Source organism: Pongo abelii, chromosome 4, assembly GCF_028885655.2.
Source record: "Pongo abelii isolate AG06213 chromosome 4, NHGRI_mPonAbe1-v2.0_pri, whole genome shotgun sequence".
Classification (NCBI taxonomy): Eukaryota; Metazoa; Chordata; class Mammalia; order Primates; family Hominidae; genus Pongo; species Pongo abelii.
In genome coordinates, this window is record NC_071989.2 from 85,552,533 (window position 1) to 85,571,687 (window position 19,155).

The window sequence follows — 19,155 nt, forward strand, 5'->3', positions numbered from 1 at the left end:
AAGCAAAAACTTTGAAAATGAAGGAAAAAATGAGAATGAAAACTCTTAAATCCCAGAGACATTTCAAATAATATTTAGGAAAGAAATTAAGTTAAGCAAAAGCATGAAAAAAACCATACACAGTTAATGCAAGACATGCCATTAATATCCAGACCTCCTGTAAAAATGTTCAGTGAACAAATTCAACAACATACCAAACACTTGGAACAAATACTGAAATTTAGTGCCCGGGTTAAAAAACAAATTAATTACAACAAATGCCATCTATTTGGATCTGTGATATAAGTCATAGACATCTAATGGTATCTATTAGAACCAATAACTCTTTGAGATATTTGATATGTGCACAGTAGTTTACAAAATTGATGAAAATAGTAAAAATCTGATTTCATGTTTTCAAAAGACCCTGCACCTTCAGGCATATATATTTAATTTAGTTATTTATTGCAAATGAAACCTAAACTTTAAAAGAATCCCTACGATTAACAGTATGAAAACACTAAAGCCTAACATTGTGAAAAGACTTTTGCAGTCAGTTAGAAAATAGAACTATCTAGCTTCTAACAACAAGCATTTTTTACTAACCACTTTCAAACTCTGGGAACACTATGTTCTGTCTTAGACCGTTTAACTTCAATATTAGGCAAAAGCTTTAAAAACTATACAAACAGTCAAACACTGCTTTTAAGTAAAGCACAGTGGCTGACATAACACTGCTGAGAGATGTGTGTACTCATTTAGGATTTAAACCTTCTCCATTAAGCTCTATTGAAGAGCAACTGCTGAATAAATGAATGCAACTATGTTTATGTTAAAAGCCTGTTTCCCGCAGCATGTAATTAAAGGAAATGTTGTACAAAGCCAGTACTTTTGTCAAGCTCCTGTAAATGGAAAGATGGATAGCACTCAGAGAAGTGAATGCATTGCTTCATATTTAACCTTAACACTCTTGTCATTAATGGTTTGTCTAACTTGTTCTATAAAAGACAAGGTACTGCTCCATTGAAGTAAAATTAAAAAAATCAACTAAACCATGCTTTTCAGAACAGAAGATTCATTATCGTCAGCTAATGTATTGGCATAAAGCAAAGTAACATCCTATCAAGTAAGGCACACATTCAATCTGCCTTCCCACCCCCCTTTATTTTTAACTCATGCTGTTTTATTGTTATAGGCAATTTGTACCACTCAGCATGACAGTGTAAACTGAATCAAGATTAATTTACATGCAAAAGAACACTTAGCAGAGCAGCATGGTAAGCAAATGTATTGTCTCGATTGCTGAGGTGGAAAAAGAACCTGGAAAGAAAAAAAGGTGCTCTAATTAAGGGGCATCAAATATGATTGCTTATGGTAGTTAAGGGCCAGAAAATAGTAAATGTCTGACCATTTAAAGAATTAGCATCTTGCTAGCTAGGAACTCATAAGATGGATGCATAAATCATAATAAAATTAAGTAAACATTTTAGGTTTCTTAAACCAGAGATTTTTCTAAATGAAAATATATCAGGTATTCTCAAATTAACAGCAAAGAAAAATAAGCAAAGGTTTCATTAAAAGTTTCTCCTAAAAAATAATACTTTAAAACACTGTAGAGCCTGTTCATATATAATAAAGGTAAAATCACTGGGAAAATATTTTAAAACTGTGAGGCTAAATAATTTGTGGCTTTATTAGAATCTATCTAAATTTTGGTGAAGGCAGTAGATAGCACTTACTTTAGGCTAATCAGCTGTAATTAACTGCTAAAAGGCAAACCAAATAACATAAAAAAATAAAATTCAGAAAAATTTCTAAGTTTTAGATTTGTAATTTAATTCACAAGAAGAAAATGAATAAAAATTCAAAAAAAATTCTAAGTTTTACATTTGCAATTTAATTCACAAGAAGAAAATGAATAAGAGGAGGTATCTCAGAATATGTACTCGGCTTAGGCCTCTTGAAATTAAAACTGCGTGAAGAAACCAAATTAAATATTTTTAAGTAAAAAATAGATCCCATATTATTTTCTTATTGAAAGCATCTCACAGCTAGATCATTAACTAATTCTGCAATGCTTGAAACTCATGGCAATGAATAAATCATGCTTCTGATGGAGGCTTATATACATAACCGTCAATACGTAGAATAATCTAATCTTTCATTTACCACTTTGACTACCAATCTTATGATATATATATAAAAAATGTTTAGCCATGAAACCCTAAACACAACAACTGAGAAAAAGTGATAGATCATGTTGCATATTAGAAATAAAACTTTCGTTTTAAAAAATATTAATCTAAAATGTAATACTCTGTTAGAACCACTTTTATTTAATACTGTACACTTTTCAGTTATGTATATCTTTAGAATAAAAATAGAACCATATTCCCCATGTTCCTCATTTATAATTTTTTCAGTTAAATTTAATTAACACATTTAACGTACTTCTTGAGTTTTAAAATGTGTCATATGAAATAAGATATTAATTATGTAAATCCACTTTATTCAAGGTAGAAAAATCGGTTAAAGCTGGTGTAACACACACACACACACACACACACACACACACACACACACACACACCCCTTAAATTTACTTGCATTTTACCTTCCAGAATTTTGCATTGATAAAATCTGAGGAAACGGATTTTTATTCTGATTTAGGCTTTTCCGTTAGTGAGAGATTTCTAGGTATCTTTTGTGGAAATAAGCTAAGCTCTTACTAGAGCAGTATAACAAATACATGTGTAAAGTTGAGGATTGAGACCTCTATTACCAAACCTGCTGAAATCTATAACTAAAAAGATGCTATTGAAAAGACTCTTTAAACCTGTGCTAAATTTGCCAGCATCAAGTTCCACATCAAAGAATGAATTCAGGAAGACAGAAAGAATGATACAGAAATGCCAAGAGACTTGCAAGGATTTACAAATACTTCATATAAACAAATTTTCAAATAGCTTTATTCAGAGTAGCCTTTCTGCACTATTAAACATAGCAAACAGCTGCCAGATTTATTCAGACAAATAATCAACAACCATAGAAGTAAAATGGCAGAAGAAAAAGGAATTTTGGCAACAGCTCCACAGAGGACCACAGCTATTCTCCAAGTGCACCTCTCTCGTGCACTTATGGTTCTGTATGGCTAGTCAGCGAAAAATCCCTCAGTCACAGCAGAGCACAAAAAATTTGATCGAAATATTAAGTATTCTAACCAAAAGCTGAGGGAGTGAAAGGGTATATAATAATCTGCTGCTTCAGATATACTTTAGCTGCACTTTTCAAAAAAAGAATATCCCCTTAACAATAAATGTGCCAAAGCCTTATTCAGTCACCGTGTGCCACTCACCTTGGTTTGCTGAGCAGATGTAAAGCAGAGAGGCAGGCTTTAGCCAGCAAAGGGTAAGAATAGCAAATATAAGAATCAATTCAATTTGTCAAGAGAAAAATAAAATCATAAAGATAATTTTCCTCTATAGCAATAATCAACTTTCCAAGAAATGCAAATCCAAAGAAAGATTTCATCGTTCTTTTTTATCGCTTAAACAATGTCCAGCAAAAATATTACTACTAATTGATGGCCTTGTATGAGATTTTCTTTTTGACGTTGTGAATTGCAAAGGCTTAGAGTAAAAACAGTATCTTCAGCACAATAGCAGAGTGCCAGGAAGCATGCCCCTCTTCTTAGGTGTAGGTATTTGTGTGTGCCTAGAACGTTCTGGAAGTTTGATGGGTATGATTTACTACCTCAAAATGAAGGGATCTTTGATAACACCCTCCACAGGAAAAAATGGCTTAGATTCACATAAAGTTGTAAAAACTGCTGACTATAGCATTTAAATATGCCTTAATTTTATAAACGTTATCGTTAATTAAACACATAAAATCAGACAGTTATCTCCCCTTATTCACACACGAAAAAAACCACCTCGTTTTTATTAGAAGGTATGTTTGACTCTGGGCGAACTACAGATATTAATACTTGCATTTTGCTGAAAATATTTTCTTTTTAAGTACTTATTTTAAAAACATTTCAGTTCTAATAGGTTCTGACAACACAGCATTTCTTTAATATAGAATTAGGTCAAAAGAAACTAGAAGTATTTTAATGCCATAATTAGGAGTTTATTTTGAAGGATAAGGTAGTCTAATGTGTGCAGGGACAAATACATTAGTAAGACATAAAAAAACAGTTCTATAGTGAAAAAATACACAAACATAACAATTATAGTGGTAGGACATCGGTAAAGTCCCCAACTCCTGGCACTTTGAATAATACAAAACCCATTAGTATATCATCAGGTTGACAAGCAACAACTCTCAGCATTGAAAAGGTGATTAAGAATTAATGCATCATTTAAAGATATATTAATCAATTTTCAAGTATGCCAGGAATATAGACAAACATCTGTTTTTAAGGTTGTAAGTACAAAGCATTAACAAAAACTGGAAGATTGTGCACTAATATCTGTTAATGGCTATGTACATATGAAAATTTATTTGAGAGACTGTACAGGAATGAGCACATATTATTTGGTATGTAAATTTCTAGTAAGTTGTGGACATCTCTCACCTTGCTCTTTCTTAAAATCCTTCTCTGACATGGCCACAGGTAAAAGCAGTTCTCCAACAGGTGGTTGAATATTAACACTGAAGCAATCATCCTTGGTACTGAAGAAAAACAATCAAAGCTGACTAAATGCTTCATAAATAAACATTCTTAATACTAAGTAGTTAAATCAATGCAATGAAAGCCTATGCTAGCATATACAGAATAAGACCTTTTTGGTTTAAGCATCACAGCTAAAAAGGTTTAAACATTTTCCCAAACAACATTACTTGCAGAAAAATACATCTGTTATCTCAATCAAGATTTTTTAAAAAACAAAACTACATAGGTATAGTAAATTATCCCATTTGAAAAAGAACTTTAAAAAATTGCAGTAATTGTATATAACCACTACCACCAAGAGAAACACTTCATGCAGTTTATAGAGAAGTAATATTTTATCTCTAGTTTGCATACATCTTAAAGTATAGAAGACGAAATGCTTTAGTCTGAAACAGTTAAGATCTCGTTTTAAAAATACTAGTTTTAAATAAAGAAGAAAATAGAGTGACCATATTGTGTTTAGATAGGTGCTAATAAAGTAATATCTCATCTGCAAACTTGCTTTCCTAAAAAAAAAAAAAAAAAAGCCCTTATTTGCTAGTAGTGCTATTTATTGACATTATTGACCAACGTGGTAAAAGTTATTACTTCAAATGACAGGACATGAAGAATTTAAGAAAGCCAATCTTGTTTGTTCTAATATCAGATAGAAAAACAATAAGTGCATTTACCTATGTCTCATGATATTATGATCAATAAAAATTACTAAAATTGTCTAAAAATTTTTTTAAAGTTAAGATGTTTAGCGGTAGGTTGATGAGTGTATCCTAAATGACAGTAGTGTGTTTGGCGGCAAATAAGCAGAAAATCCAATTAACAGTTTTTTGAGAAAAAGGCATTGATCATTTATAGTACAAGAAGTCTTAGAGTTACCAGTCACAGGCTCATTCAGGGGCTTAAAAAACCCTTTAGAGGCCCAGATTCCTCTAGCTTTCCCTCTGCCATCCTTACTATGTTGGCTTTCATCCTCATTGTTGCCACATGGCTGCTGTATCTCCAGGTACCAGTTTACATTCCATTGAAGGAAGGGTGGTGACGACAGAGTGTTGAGTAACTATGTCAACCAAATCTGTTCCTTTTTATTACAAAAGCAAAAACTTTCAGGAAGTCCCATAGAGGGACTTCTACCTTCATGTTAGAACTGGATCCCATAGCCTGTGAGATGGTAGCTAGAGAAACAGGGATTGTGGATAAGAAATACTAAACATTAGGTTAAGAAACACTTGAATTTATTCATGTTTGGGTAGAGACAAATGACATAATATAAAAAAAGAACATAAAATCCACTTTTATTTTATGCTATTATGTATTGTATTCTTGTAAGTGGCCTTATTTTTTTCCATAGGTGGACTGTTGAAGGCAAACCAATAAATCCAATTTATTTATCAATTCAATAAGCACTTATTGAATACAAACTTGATCCTATGTAGTGTGTGAATATCTGGGGATTTAAAGCCAAGTGAGATTGGCCCTTGAAGCTCACAAGTCTAGCGGGAGGGAAAGAAATTGCACTTATAATGGAATGGCAGGCACTACCTTAGATATGTGGAAAGCATTCTGCAGGAGTGAAGACTAAGTTTACTTCCAAGAGGAGAAAGAGGGCATTCTAGGCCTGCACTTTGGGAATGATGAGCAGCCTAATATGTCAACAGAAGAGGCTGGGGGAACATTGCAGAGTATCATATATAGTATGACCATTCATCCCAGTCCTCCCAGGAATAGTCTCAGTTTATGGCTGTTGTTGTGGAATCCTGTCCAGCTGGTGCCTCCTTTCACTCTCTAAAGTGTTCTGATATGTGTGATAAAGCATATGGTTACTTTACTCATATAACTAAGACAAAGGTGTTTCAGTGTTTCTTGAAGCAATGGGAAACTACTAGAGATTTTTGGCATAGGAAGGTAAATGGTCCCATTCATGTTTTAGAAACTCCAGTGGCAGTATGTAAGGTGGAGTAAGGGAGAAACTAAAGGCAGGTACATCAGTTAGGAGTCTAAATTAATAGCCTAGGCAGGGTTTTGATTTTTTAAAGCATTTACTGTGTGTTTTTTACTTTAATAAAGCCTAAAAAGGATCTTAAGAGATAGCTTCTGCTATTTCAAAATTACTGATAAGAAAACTGAAAAGAAGTTGAACAATATGCCCAAGGTCACACAGCTAGTAATTGACAGCACTGGGATTTGAACCCAGGTGGATCTAACTTCAAAGTCCACATTTATTCCACTATAATATACAGCTTCCCCAGGGTGGGTAGCACTGGGCAAGGGGAAGATGGAATATTTTATGGATATTCTAGAATAGAAGGGACACACCTGGTGATGAATGGAGGGAAGAAACTTCACACCTTCTAATGTGAACAACTGGGTGAATGACAATGTGCTGAAGGAGTTTAGGGACTTAAAGAAAAAGATTTGGCTTTAGCCACATTATATTTTGAGTACTGAGTTACCCAGGAAGAGATATTCAGCAGATAATTGGAAATACAAATCAAGAATCTGGAGAGAGACTAGCTGGGCATAGTGACAGGTGCTTATTGTCCTAGCTGCTTGGGAGGGTGTGCTGGGAGGATTGCTTAAGCCCAGGAGTTTGAGACTACAGTGAACTATGATCACACTACTGCACTCCAGCCTAGGTGATAGAGTGAGACCCCATCAAGAAAAGAAAGAAAAGAAAAAAGAAAGGGAATCAGGAGAGAGGACAGGGCAGTACGTAAGAGTCTGGAAGCAGTAAGAATGGTGTAAATGGTGTAGGGAAGAGCTGAAGCCTTATGAGTAGATAAAAATCATATAGGAAAAGAGGATACCACAAAAAGGAGAAAGTGCAAATCTGGGGAAGGCCTGTATTTAAGTAAAAAAAGAAGAGCAACTTGCAGAAGAGACTGGAGGAAGAGTGGTCAGGAAAAAAGACGTGTGCCAAATATTGCAGGGAGGCAGAATAAGATGAGGGATAAAAAGAAGTATAACTGTTAATCTTAGCAAGGCCATTCAGATTGCAGGAAGACTACACAATGCAGTGAGTTGAAGGGTGAAGGGAAGACTGGCAATGGAAGAAGGAACAGAAAGCAGAAGCTTCCTGAGAATGAAGAAGCAAAGGAATAACACCTAAAGAAACCTGAGCATGTTTAGAGGCTGAGGGGAAAGAGCCAGTAAGGAAGAAGAAACAAAGAAATAACTGGTAGAGCAAGGTCTTAGGAGAGGTAAAAGAGGTTGGGATGAAGAGCACAAGAACTAGGTGAGTGGGTTAGCCCTAGAAAGGAGTAGGATACTTCTTTGGAAACAGCCGAAAAGGAGTGCTTAAGAGAGAAAGGATTGAGGGTAGGCTACTCGAAGAATGAGACCAAACCTGATGGAGGGGAAGACTCAGTCACATTAAGAGAAATATGTAAACACTGGTGAAGGACTAGAAGAAGATGTATGTGTACATACATGGAATACATATATTGCAAATGAACTCAGTATAAGATTTAAAATTTCAGCTTCAAGTCACTGTATACAAAGTTCTCCAAAGTCAGAGGCACAAGACAATCCAATGAGGTATAGGCAAAAACCCTACTAATTATATTTATTTTTTCTCATTCCTTTTAAGGTTCTGTTTTTCTGGGAGACAGGGTCTCAGCTCTGTCACCCAGGCTGGAGTGCAGTGGTGTGATGACAGCTCATTGCAGCCTCGACCTCCTGGGCTCAAGTGATGCTCCTGTCTCAGCCTCCCAAATAGCTGGGACTATAGGCACATGCCACCATGCCTAGCTAATTTAATGTTTTTTTTTTTTTTTTTGAGACAGAGTCTCACTCTGTCGCCCAGGCTGGAGTGCAGTTCTGCAATCTCAGCTCACTGCAACCTCCACCTCTTGGGTTCAAGCAATTCTCCTGCCTCAGCCTCCCTAGTAGCTGGGATTACAGGTGTCTGCCACCTTACCTGGCTAATTTTTGTATTTTAGTAGAGACGGGGTTTCACCATGTTGGCCAGGCTAGTCTCGAACTCCTGACCTCAAGCAATCTACCCGCCTTGGCCTCCTAAAGTGCTGGGATTACAGGCGTGAGTCATTGTGCCTGGCCTTTTTTTTTTTTTTTGTAAAGACAGAGTCTTACTATGTTGCCCAGGCTGATCTTGAACTCCTGGGCTCAAGTGATCCTCCTGCCTTGGCCTCCCAAAGTTGTGGGATTATAGGCATGAGCCACTGTGCCTGGCCTCTATTTTTGTATGTTTTAGTAAAAATACATGTCAGCACAGTGAGAAATATACACATATACATACATATACATACACATATATAATTACAAATAAACTTCTACAGAGTACATACTCAAAATATTTTTACTAATAGAGGTAAACAATTTCAAAAGTTAGGGGACCACTGAGTTACATTATTACGTACAACACTTTTGAATTACTTGTTTATTCTTTTTAATAGAAACTCTTCTTCCCAACACTCCTCGATTAAAAGTGGCTTGACAGCAATGATGCCAAGGGAGAAGGGTGGGGTGTTCAGAGAGAGAAGAGGCAGGAGATCTGCCTTCTAAGGCATCTATGAATGTCTAGCTGTTTGCAGGGGGTGGGGAAAGCGATCCTGAAATGTCCCTCCTAGCAACAAGCAAGGCGTTAGAGAGCCCAGCTGAAACATATTTTTTGGCCTCTCTTGTAGCTAAGAGTGATCAAGTGACCCAGTTATGACCAATGAATTATAAACAGAACTTCGGTAGGGATTTCTGAGAAAGTTTTGCTTTTCTGACATAAACCTGGCCCCTTTCTCCATGTCATTTCTTTCCTTTTTTCCGTCTGGAATGCAGATGGAAGCCTGGAGGTGGAGCAGCCATCTTGTGATCACGAAGTTGACCAGCATTTGCTAACAAAATTAGCACATGAAACAAAAAGGTGGAAGACCTTACTGTCCTGAAGACACTGGGAAGCTACTGCACCAGCTCTGAACAGCCAACCCCTGCAGTTCTTGTTCTAGGAGGATAATAAATCCTTATTTGGTCATGCCACTGCAGTTGGGTTTCTGTTACACACAACCAAATACAAAATCCAATATAACCAGTACATAACTCACTTTGTAAGCCAGTCTCATCTTGTAAGCAAGGTGTGGCTTATAATAGAACTAAGATGGAACATTTCCTCTTTATTGGGGGGAAAATTTACTTTCATTTACATGAGTGTTCTAGGATGTCCTCCAGTTTATACGCATCTCCTTTTCTACCATTTTGCCTTCTTTTTGATTTATTTCTTTCTCCATGTAGCTTTTCTTTTCCTTTTTTCTTCACAATCCCTTTGATTAAACAGGGGAGAGACAGATTATCTCCATTTCTACACATAACTGCCTCAACATGGATAGGGAATGTGAAAATGACTGATGATAGATGTAAATTTATCAGAATTAACAGTCACCAGATCAATGAAGCACTATTATTAGGGTAGCTTTAAATAGCCTAGCTACATAAGACCAGATGGTATAAAATTTAATGTAAGGCAAGATTCTACTTGGTACACATTTAACTGTAGCATATATTCTTGTAGTACATGTAACCTCAGTTCACGGATTCCTTTATAGGATCCAAACTGGTAAAGTTTGTAGGTAAGAGAAACGGGCGAGCAGCCTATTCTGAGACTCAAGTTTCTCATCTATGAATGAGTGACATTTACCTTGCAGGCTAGTTTTAACTATTAAAGGAAATAAAATGAAATAATGCACAGGAGGTACTCAAAACCTACATATGTAATAGGGATATATCATTATTTCATTATTCCCCCACTGATTATCATTTCCAATTTTTCTCCATTATAAACAATGCTTATACTTGGCTAGATCTATTTCCGTACAAGCACAAATACTTCTCTAGGCTTGATACCCTAAAAGTGAAATTGCTGAGTTGAAAAGTATGGATATTTTACAGATATTGCCAATTTAAGGTCCCACAAACAGCATACAAGAGGACATGTTTTTCTCTGCCTTCCTGGTCAATACCAGATACAAAAGTTATTCTAAAACTTTGCCTATCTGATGGGTGAAATGTTTTAATTTTTATTTCCCTAAATATTAGTGATGTTGAACATCTTTTTCAAATGCAAGTTGGCCACTTGCATTTATTTTCTTGTAAATTGCCTATTCTTAGGCTTTTCCTTACCTTTCTACTGGATTCCTTTTTCATTGATTGTGAGAGTTGCATGTCCTGGTTTTTAAACTTTTTTCTGCCAAATAAGCTGCACTGCTTTCTCATATCTTGTTTATGGTGTCTACTTTTTCTTTACTTGTACAGAAGTTTTAAATTTTTAATAGAAGAACCTGTTAGTTATTTTCTTTTATATCTTTCTGAGTACTGTGTCTTGCTTAAGACTTTTGTCCTCAGAGTATGAAAATATTTATCTATATTTAAATACTTTATAGTTTTTTATAATTAAATAATAAATTCACGTGGAACTTGTTTTGGTATAATTTGTGGGAGGAAGCTACCTTTATTTTTTCCATTTATTTTTTCCTTTATTTTACACCATTTACTGAATGGTCCATTCTTTCCCCACGGATTTGAAATGTCACCTTTATGACATACAAAATTTCTACATTTCTAAATTCTCTGGTTTCATTGGTTCTTGTGCCAATAGCAATTATACAGAATAAAAATATTCTTGTGGCTTTAAGGAATATTTTTAAATTATTATAGAGAAAGACTTTTTTCACTAAAAATGTTGACTTTTCTTGTGCATTTTATTTTCCAGCTGAATTTTAGAAGTTTGTCAAGTTTCTTGAAAAAGTCGACTGGCATTTAGCCTAGAATCCCATTGAATTTGAAGATTCATTTGAGGTGCAATACTGTCTCCCACTGAAAAACACAGTATATTTATTTTTTTATTTTGCTTATATTTCTTTATATTTAATTATATCTTCCTTTATGCCCTTTAGGAAAGTTCCAGGTTTTTTTCTCTCTACATAAGTATTTGTACCACCTTTCTAAACTCATTAGTTTAAATAATAGATTTTCTGTTGATTCCAACTTTATGGGTTAATAATTATGTTGAATAGGCCAGGTACAGTGGCTCAGGCCTGTAATCCCAGCACTTTGGGAGGCCGAGGTGGGCGGATCACCTGAGGTCAGGAGTTCAAGACCAGCCTGGCCAACATGGTGAAACCCCATCTCTACTAAATATACAAACATTAGCTGGGCCTGGTGGTGCGTGCCTGTAATCCCAGCTACTCGGGAAGCTAAGGAAGGAGAGTCGCTTGAACCCGGGAGGCGGAGGTTGCAGTGAGCCGAGATCGCACCACTGCATTCCAGCCTGGCAACAGAGTAAGACTCCGTCTCAAAAAAAAAAAAAAAAAAATTATGTTGAATAAAAATTATAATTTTGGCTGGGCGCTGTGGCTCATGCCTGTAATGGGATTACAGCACTTTGGGAGGCTGAGGTGGGCAGATCACAAGGTCAGGAGTTTGAGACTAGCCTGGCCAATATGGTGAAACCCTGTCTCTACTGAAAATACTACAATTAGTCGGGCATGGTGGCGTGTGCCTGTAGTCCTAGCTACTCGGGAGGCTGAGGCAGGAGAATCCCTTGAACCCAGGAGGCGGAGGTTGCAGTGAGCCGAGATTGCCTGGGCAACAGAGCGAGACTCCGTCTCAAAAAAAAAAAAAAATTATAATTTTGTCTCTTCTTTTCCAGGATTTATACTGCAAATGGCGTTTACTTGCCTTTCTGTATTGGCTGGAACTTCCATTATAATGTGGAATATAGTGTGGCGAGCAGACATACTTGTTTTGCTTTTCTGACTTGAAAGAGATTGTTTCTGATATTTCATGTGACTATGGATAACCTGTACGGGCCAGAAGTCATTTGAATTTATAACTACAACTGATGTCCATCTTCATAGGTTATCCTTTTGGGCTTTAAAATCAGAGTGATGCTAGACTTACAGAATGACATGGCATGATTTCCTTTTCTTTCGTTCTAGAAAAATTCTCTTTTTTAAGGTTCTGATACAATTTAATCGTTTTTATTCCTAATTTATATTTTTCTAGGAAACAATTAATTTCACCTAACTACTCCAATTTACTGGTGTAGAACTGTATAGTATTATTTTGTAACTTAAAAGATCTCTGTGCTTTGTCATCTTTCTCCTCTCTAATCTTTCTTAGTTGTCTTTTTTCTTTAATCATATTATCCCATAGTTTTCCTTTTTTTTTTGTACATCCTATATGTGCTTTTAAAAAATGAGTATTTTCTTTACACAGGAAACAAGGAATTCTATGTAAACATATATATCTTAGATCAAGCTTCTTAATTAAATCATTAAACCTGTATGTATCTATACCTATTTATCCTTACTCTCTGATTTATCCATTTCTGATGTGCATGTTAAAATATACCATGATTATGGCTTTGACAATTTCTCCTAGTATTTGTATTATTTTCTGCTTTATAAATTACAAAAGTGCATGGTTTAATGGTTTGTAACAATTGTATTTTCTTGGAGGATTACAATGAACACAAAATATTTATTACTTTTTACCTAAAATACTTCTTAATTTTTCTGGTTTTAGCACATCTATCTGATAAATGCATACACACACACACGCGCACACACACACACACACACACACACACACACACTTCATCTGTCTAATCTCAGCTTTTCTGGCCATTCTCTCTTAGGGAGGTTTCTCATAAATAGCATATGTTAAATTTTGTTTTTTACCTGTTTAATAAAAGTAGGATTTAATTCTCTGACGTGAATTGTGAAAACTAGTATGTGCGGTGTGCATGGCCTCTGTAGCCATCTTTTTTTGTTTTATATTTGCCATGCTTTTCCCTCTTCCTCTTGGGTAAACTGACCAAGTTTTAAACATTTATTTTAAATTATTATTTTTTTTTTGAATAGAGACAAGTTCTTGCTATGCTGGCCAGACTGGTCTTGAACTCCTGGCCTTGAGGGATCCTCCCACCTTGGCCTTCCAAAGAGCTGGGATGACAGGTATAAGCCACCACATGCAGCCCTGATCAGGTTTTAATTACTCCCTTTCTTCCTACCTTTAGCTGTTTAGAAGTTATAATACATCACATTTCTATTATTTTAGTGGTTATCTTTAATATTTTAAACCATATTTAAAATTATTTTTGCCATCAATCAATTCTCTTCTCAAACATAACAAGAACCCTAGTATACCATCACTCCTCTTTGCACTTGTCTCTGTTTGGATTTTGGTTCCAATTTATTGTTAATATTTATTTTTCACATTATGTCAACAATTATTTTTATACGTTGATAAATTTCATAGGTAGAATTCTTTGCTCACTACTGTTTTATTAATTCTATGTTTTTCTCTGTCTCAGATTTTTTTTTTTTTTGAGATAAGGTCTCACTATGTTACCCAAGCTGGAAAGCAGCGGCTATTCACAGGTGCAATCATCACGCACTGTAGCCTCTAATTCCTGGGCTCAAGCTATCCTCCCGCCTCAGCCTCCTGAGTAGCTGGGACTACAGGCATGCATCACCATGCCTGGTTCTGTCTCAGATTTAAGAAAATATTCTATTACAGTATATCTTTGAGTAATCCTCTCAGAAAGGATGTGCAGTTGGTAAACTGATTGATAGAATCCTTCGCTGAAAAACGACTATTTGGTATCTTCAAAATTTTAAAGGTCATTTCCTTTACCTTCTGGCTTCCAGAACTGATAAGAGTACTGATGTGACTGATGTGAAATTTGATTCCATTCTCTTTCTTGTCCATTCTTAGGTAAGCTGCTTTTTTCTCTGCTTTGGAAGATAATAGGATATTCTTCCCCTTATCAAAAATTCACCAGGATGTGGTCTTTTTCATAGTTTTTCACATTCACCCTGTTTGGCCCTCTTAATCTGAAGGCTTGTGTGTTTCTTTTGTTGGGGCACATGTTCATTCATTCATTCATTACGGGCAGGGATACACTCTGTTGCCTAGGCTGGAGTGTAGTGGTGCGATCATAGCTCACTGGAGCCTTGAACTCCTGGGTTCCAGTGATCCTCCCACTTCAGTCTCCCAAGTGGCTAGGATGACAAGTGTGTGCCACCATACCTGGCTAACCCTTTTTGATTTTTGGTAGAGACAAGGTCTTGCTATGTTATCCAGGCTGGTCTTGAAACTCCTGGGCTCAAACAATTCTCCTGCTTTGGCCTCCCAACGTGCTAGGATTATGGATGTAAGCCACCACATCCAGCAGAAAATGTTCCTCTATAATTTATTTTCTAAATTATTTCTTCCCTTCATTGTCTTTTCTTTCCTGCCAGAGCTCCTATGAGATGAACTGATCCTTCTAACTTTCCTTATTTTCTGTCTCTGCCTTTTTGCTTTGTATTCTAGTTGATTTCCTTGACCCTTTCTTCCAGAACGCTCAATCAGTATTCAGCTGTGTCCATTCCATTATTCACCTACTGAGTTAGCAACTATCATTACTATGGGTCTCCTCTCCCCTGGGTGGGCTGACTAAAGTTTTATTTTTTATAAGTGGACGAGATACTAACTGGTTATGTGGACATGATGTTGGAGGCAGGCAGGCAGGAAATGGCCTTTCCTTCCCACCAGCAAACGTAACACTGGCTTTACCCTAGTGGTGAGGATCTGAGAATATTTTGGATACTCTCTTGGATAAAACTATATTTCATCTCGTCTCTGACCATCCTTGCTTCCTTCACACAAACTCAAACCCTGCTCTGTTTTTGTAGGTCCCCACATCCACACCAAAACGTCTTTCCCAGGCAAGTGGCTCATTCTCTTTACAGTTTTATTCTTAAGTCTCAAATTAAATGTGTATGTTGCCTGCTGTCAGGGGTAAGACTGGGGAACTAAGGGGCTGGAAGGAGTTAATTCCCTGATGACTGTCTTAAGACCCCTACTCACTTTGTGCTTGATGTTCTGCCAGATTGGTTCTTACCATTATGGCAGTTTTCTCCCACGAGTGTTTTACCCTGTGATTTTTATTTTCTCTGTTATTGTTTATCTGCTCCTGTTTGTTTTCTGTCAATAACGCCTCACAATTTCTGGTCAGCTAATGGCATTCGTTCTTATATTTTTAGTGTTCATTCACTATTAAAGAATGTATTTTCTTTTTAATGGATCTTTGGACAAAAACATGTGCTCAGTTCTCTAACTAGCACTGAGCTGTGTGACTTCCCATACCGGTTAATGCATGCATGCCTGGGGGGGATGAGGATCTGTTTATGTACTGCACTAACTTTTAGACAGATACATTTATGTATATTGCGCACATATTTGATTTCAATAAATTTAATCAAGAACTTAATTTGATGACCATTTAAAATCCAAAGCAAAAAAGAGGCAAAGATGCTTATCAAATATGCACATAACTACATAGCCTAATATAACAGTTCTGTCTATGTCTATTTATCCATAGATACAATTATAATGATATAGAATTAATCCAGAAGCTAAAGCAGGATCATTTTACTCTCATTCTTTTTATTCTAACAAATAAAAGAGTATCTGACAGGCTTTTGGTCCATGTTCTCAGCATTTCTGAAGGCTCCTTATCAAATATGCTGTTATTACCCATAATTTTATGTATCGATTTGTATAATGTATTTCAAGGAAAAAATTCAATATCAGCCATTCTTGTTTCTTGTTTTCTTTTTATTGAACTACCAAGACTAATACAGCACATCACTAAGCAAAAAGTGCTATTTACTATGCAAAAGGCACAGTCAGTGATTGGCATCTAAGACCAATTGATCTACCCATTACCACTATCTCCCTACCCCCACAAGCACTACTATGAAGCTATTGATTTAAACACTGTCGATCGGTTTCCATTTTCTGATTTTGGGCAGGCCAATTAAGAAAGTGAGTAATTGTGATTATACTGCTTCAGGATCAATTACATTTGATGCAAGACAAAGTGCTCTTTTTGGAACACACACACAAAATTTTTGATCTAGCATGCTGTTGTGCTTAACAAAATCTAAAATAAATAATTTATGTCTTTATAACAGCAAAACATACTAATGTAAATGCTTTTAATAGCCAAGGACATTTTCTATGTGAAATACATGAATTATTTTCCTAAAGTTAGTTTGAAAGAAATTTAGAAAAATATTATTCACATACACTCCTTGGCATAAGACAAAAATCAAATACTACCTGCATATATATCCAACCTTAAAGGGACTTAGTTAATTATGAAAGACAAAATGCAAATCCTGTTCAAGAGACTATAAAGGAAATCTTTGTAATTAAAATTTGGAAAAAAAAATCAATTACATAGGAATCAAAAGGTTCTTTATATAAATTGATAAGAAAAAGGAATCTTTTTTGGTTCTTAATTTTGGTCTAACTTGGCACATGAGCTTTGTCATTGGGTTCACATTGTCCAAATCATTAAAATGAATATACCTCTGGTGTTAGAGGCAAATCTATTTAGAGTGATGTTACTCATAGCCTGTTGTTCAGTAATATTGATCTGTGTTGTTTGTCTAATAGAAAAATAATAAACAATTACTAGGCAATGTTGGGAAAAGTAATCAGTTTTTATATATCACTAATATAGCAGACCTCCCAAAACATAAAGGTGATGATCTGCATAAAATCAATGTGTTATGCTACATTGCTTATATTTATCATTGCAGGTTCTCGGCAATAAAAGGTATAACATTAGGCCAGAATTACTGGTAAACTGAAAAGGTATATGAAAATGAAAAGTTCACTATGTTTAATCTATACATTTATTTTAAAATGTCTATTTCTAAAACTTCAAGACTTTTAAATCATAACAAATTCTGTTCTAAGCTAGCTAAAATGTAGATAAAATGTCTCAATTCTTTTTAGAATAAAAACAAAGAAACTTCAACTCAAAATAGCCAATTGGGCCTTATATCAGAAAAAGAAAAGAATTCAAAGATAATTCTCAATGATGCATGAATACAGCTTTGTACTAATTTGCTAATAGCCTCTGAATTTCACGAGAAATGTATAAAGCATTGTAGAAAAACATTAACAACAAAATCCAATCCTAAAAAAGCTCTTCTGAATAGCATTCAGCTATGAAACTTTTGCCAACTGCATAAACGTTCTCTTTTGACTTTTATCAAAGCAGTTTGTAAATCGATGTAAAAAGGAAAAAAAAAAGTGTGAGTTTTAGGTACTGATGGCATCAATAATATTCCACTTAAGAATCTCAAGATAACATGTATGTATATCTCAAAAGATATCTTCTCTGAGCTATTTAATAATATTATTAATGTTTTTAATTTCTCCTGGATTTTCCTCATGAATTTTCTCATAAATTTTCTAAAACTGGAGTGATAAGCTAAAAATTACTTAGTAGTAGCTTCTTTCTTTAACCAACAAACCATGGATTTCAATCACATATGGCAGGTTGTAATGGCTAGGTGTGTAATGAATGCTAAAAATACACATACTGCACACAATTTGTACAACTATTCCAAGGCAGTCTAAACATTATCAAAGCAAAACATATTTGTTTAAATGTTTTGTCTTTCACACACACACAAAAGCTGTTGAAAGCTTAGTTTTTGACCTGCTATCCTTTACAGGTTATATAAAAAATAGAAGAACAATTGAACTTACCACAACTGGAAACTGGCAGTCTGAGTAGAATCACAAAAGTCAATACCCATTGAAACTGTAATGGATCCCTCAGGCTCAAGAGAGTCTAGGAAATAAGATAATTTAGACATGAAAACACAGAGGATGTGAAAAAGAGGCAAACTAAACACTGAAAATTTAGGTAATGTTTGTAGCTTGGTTGAAACTGTGAAATTTAATGATGGCTTAAAAATGTCAAACTAAGAATATTAAAGCAAATTACGAAGTAACCTAACTATTCTGTTTCAAGGTCTTCTTTTTCACAAATTAATTCTGCACATACACCAATGAACACATTATACCCATTTCTTTCAGAAATACGTATCTTCCTGAGAAATTTCATGTTTTCTAATATTATCTCTATAGGTACTGAAAATGAGAAGGAAATAAATGTGTTCTTGTTTCGCATACCTGTAATGGACTTTGGGAGTTCATAAGAGGTTACGTACTTAAACTATGGCACGTTTATTCTAGATATAAAAAGTAAATTTTAAACAATGTTCCAAATTTTCAATGAAAAAAATCTTAATTAAAAAATGTAAATAAAGTTGGAAGAAGAAATTAAGATGCACTCAGAAATTAATTAAGAGATCTCAAATTGAAACCAAAATGTTAAGTCTAATTGCATTAAATACTCAAAAAAGATTTGTGGCAGATTAGATTATCTTGATAAAACAAAAAATAAAATGACATTTGATAGAATTTCAGAAATTTGGAATTTCTGAAGCTTCATCTATCAACTAACCAAGTATAGGAAATAACTATACCAATATACAATACAGTATTTTTTTTTTCAGTTAACAATGACAAAACTTAAGTCAAACAGGAACAAAATTTTATTCTGCTTATGATTTGAAAGTTTAGCTATACCTTAGAATAATTGAGGGGATCTTAAATAAATATGTATATATTTGTTTATAT

At 35.0% G+C, this 19,155-nt stretch overlaps 1 protein-coding gene across 1 annotated transcript in view; it reads right to left on the reverse strand.

Moving 5' to 3' along the window:
• AP3B1 (adaptor related protein complex 3 subunit beta 1) overlaps positions 1-19,155 on the reverse strand; it is a 293,463-nt gene that overhangs the window by 13,879 nt on the left and 260,429 nt on the right. The window contains exons 24-25 of the mRNA XM_002815683.5: positions 18,217-18,301; positions 4,558-4,655 (exon numbers count right to left, since the gene is read on the reverse strand). Coding sequence (XP_002815729.2) covers positions 4,558-4,655; positions 18,217-18,301 — 183 coding nt within the window. The remainder of the gene's footprint in view (positions 1-4,557; positions 4,656-18,216; positions 18,302-19,155) is intronic.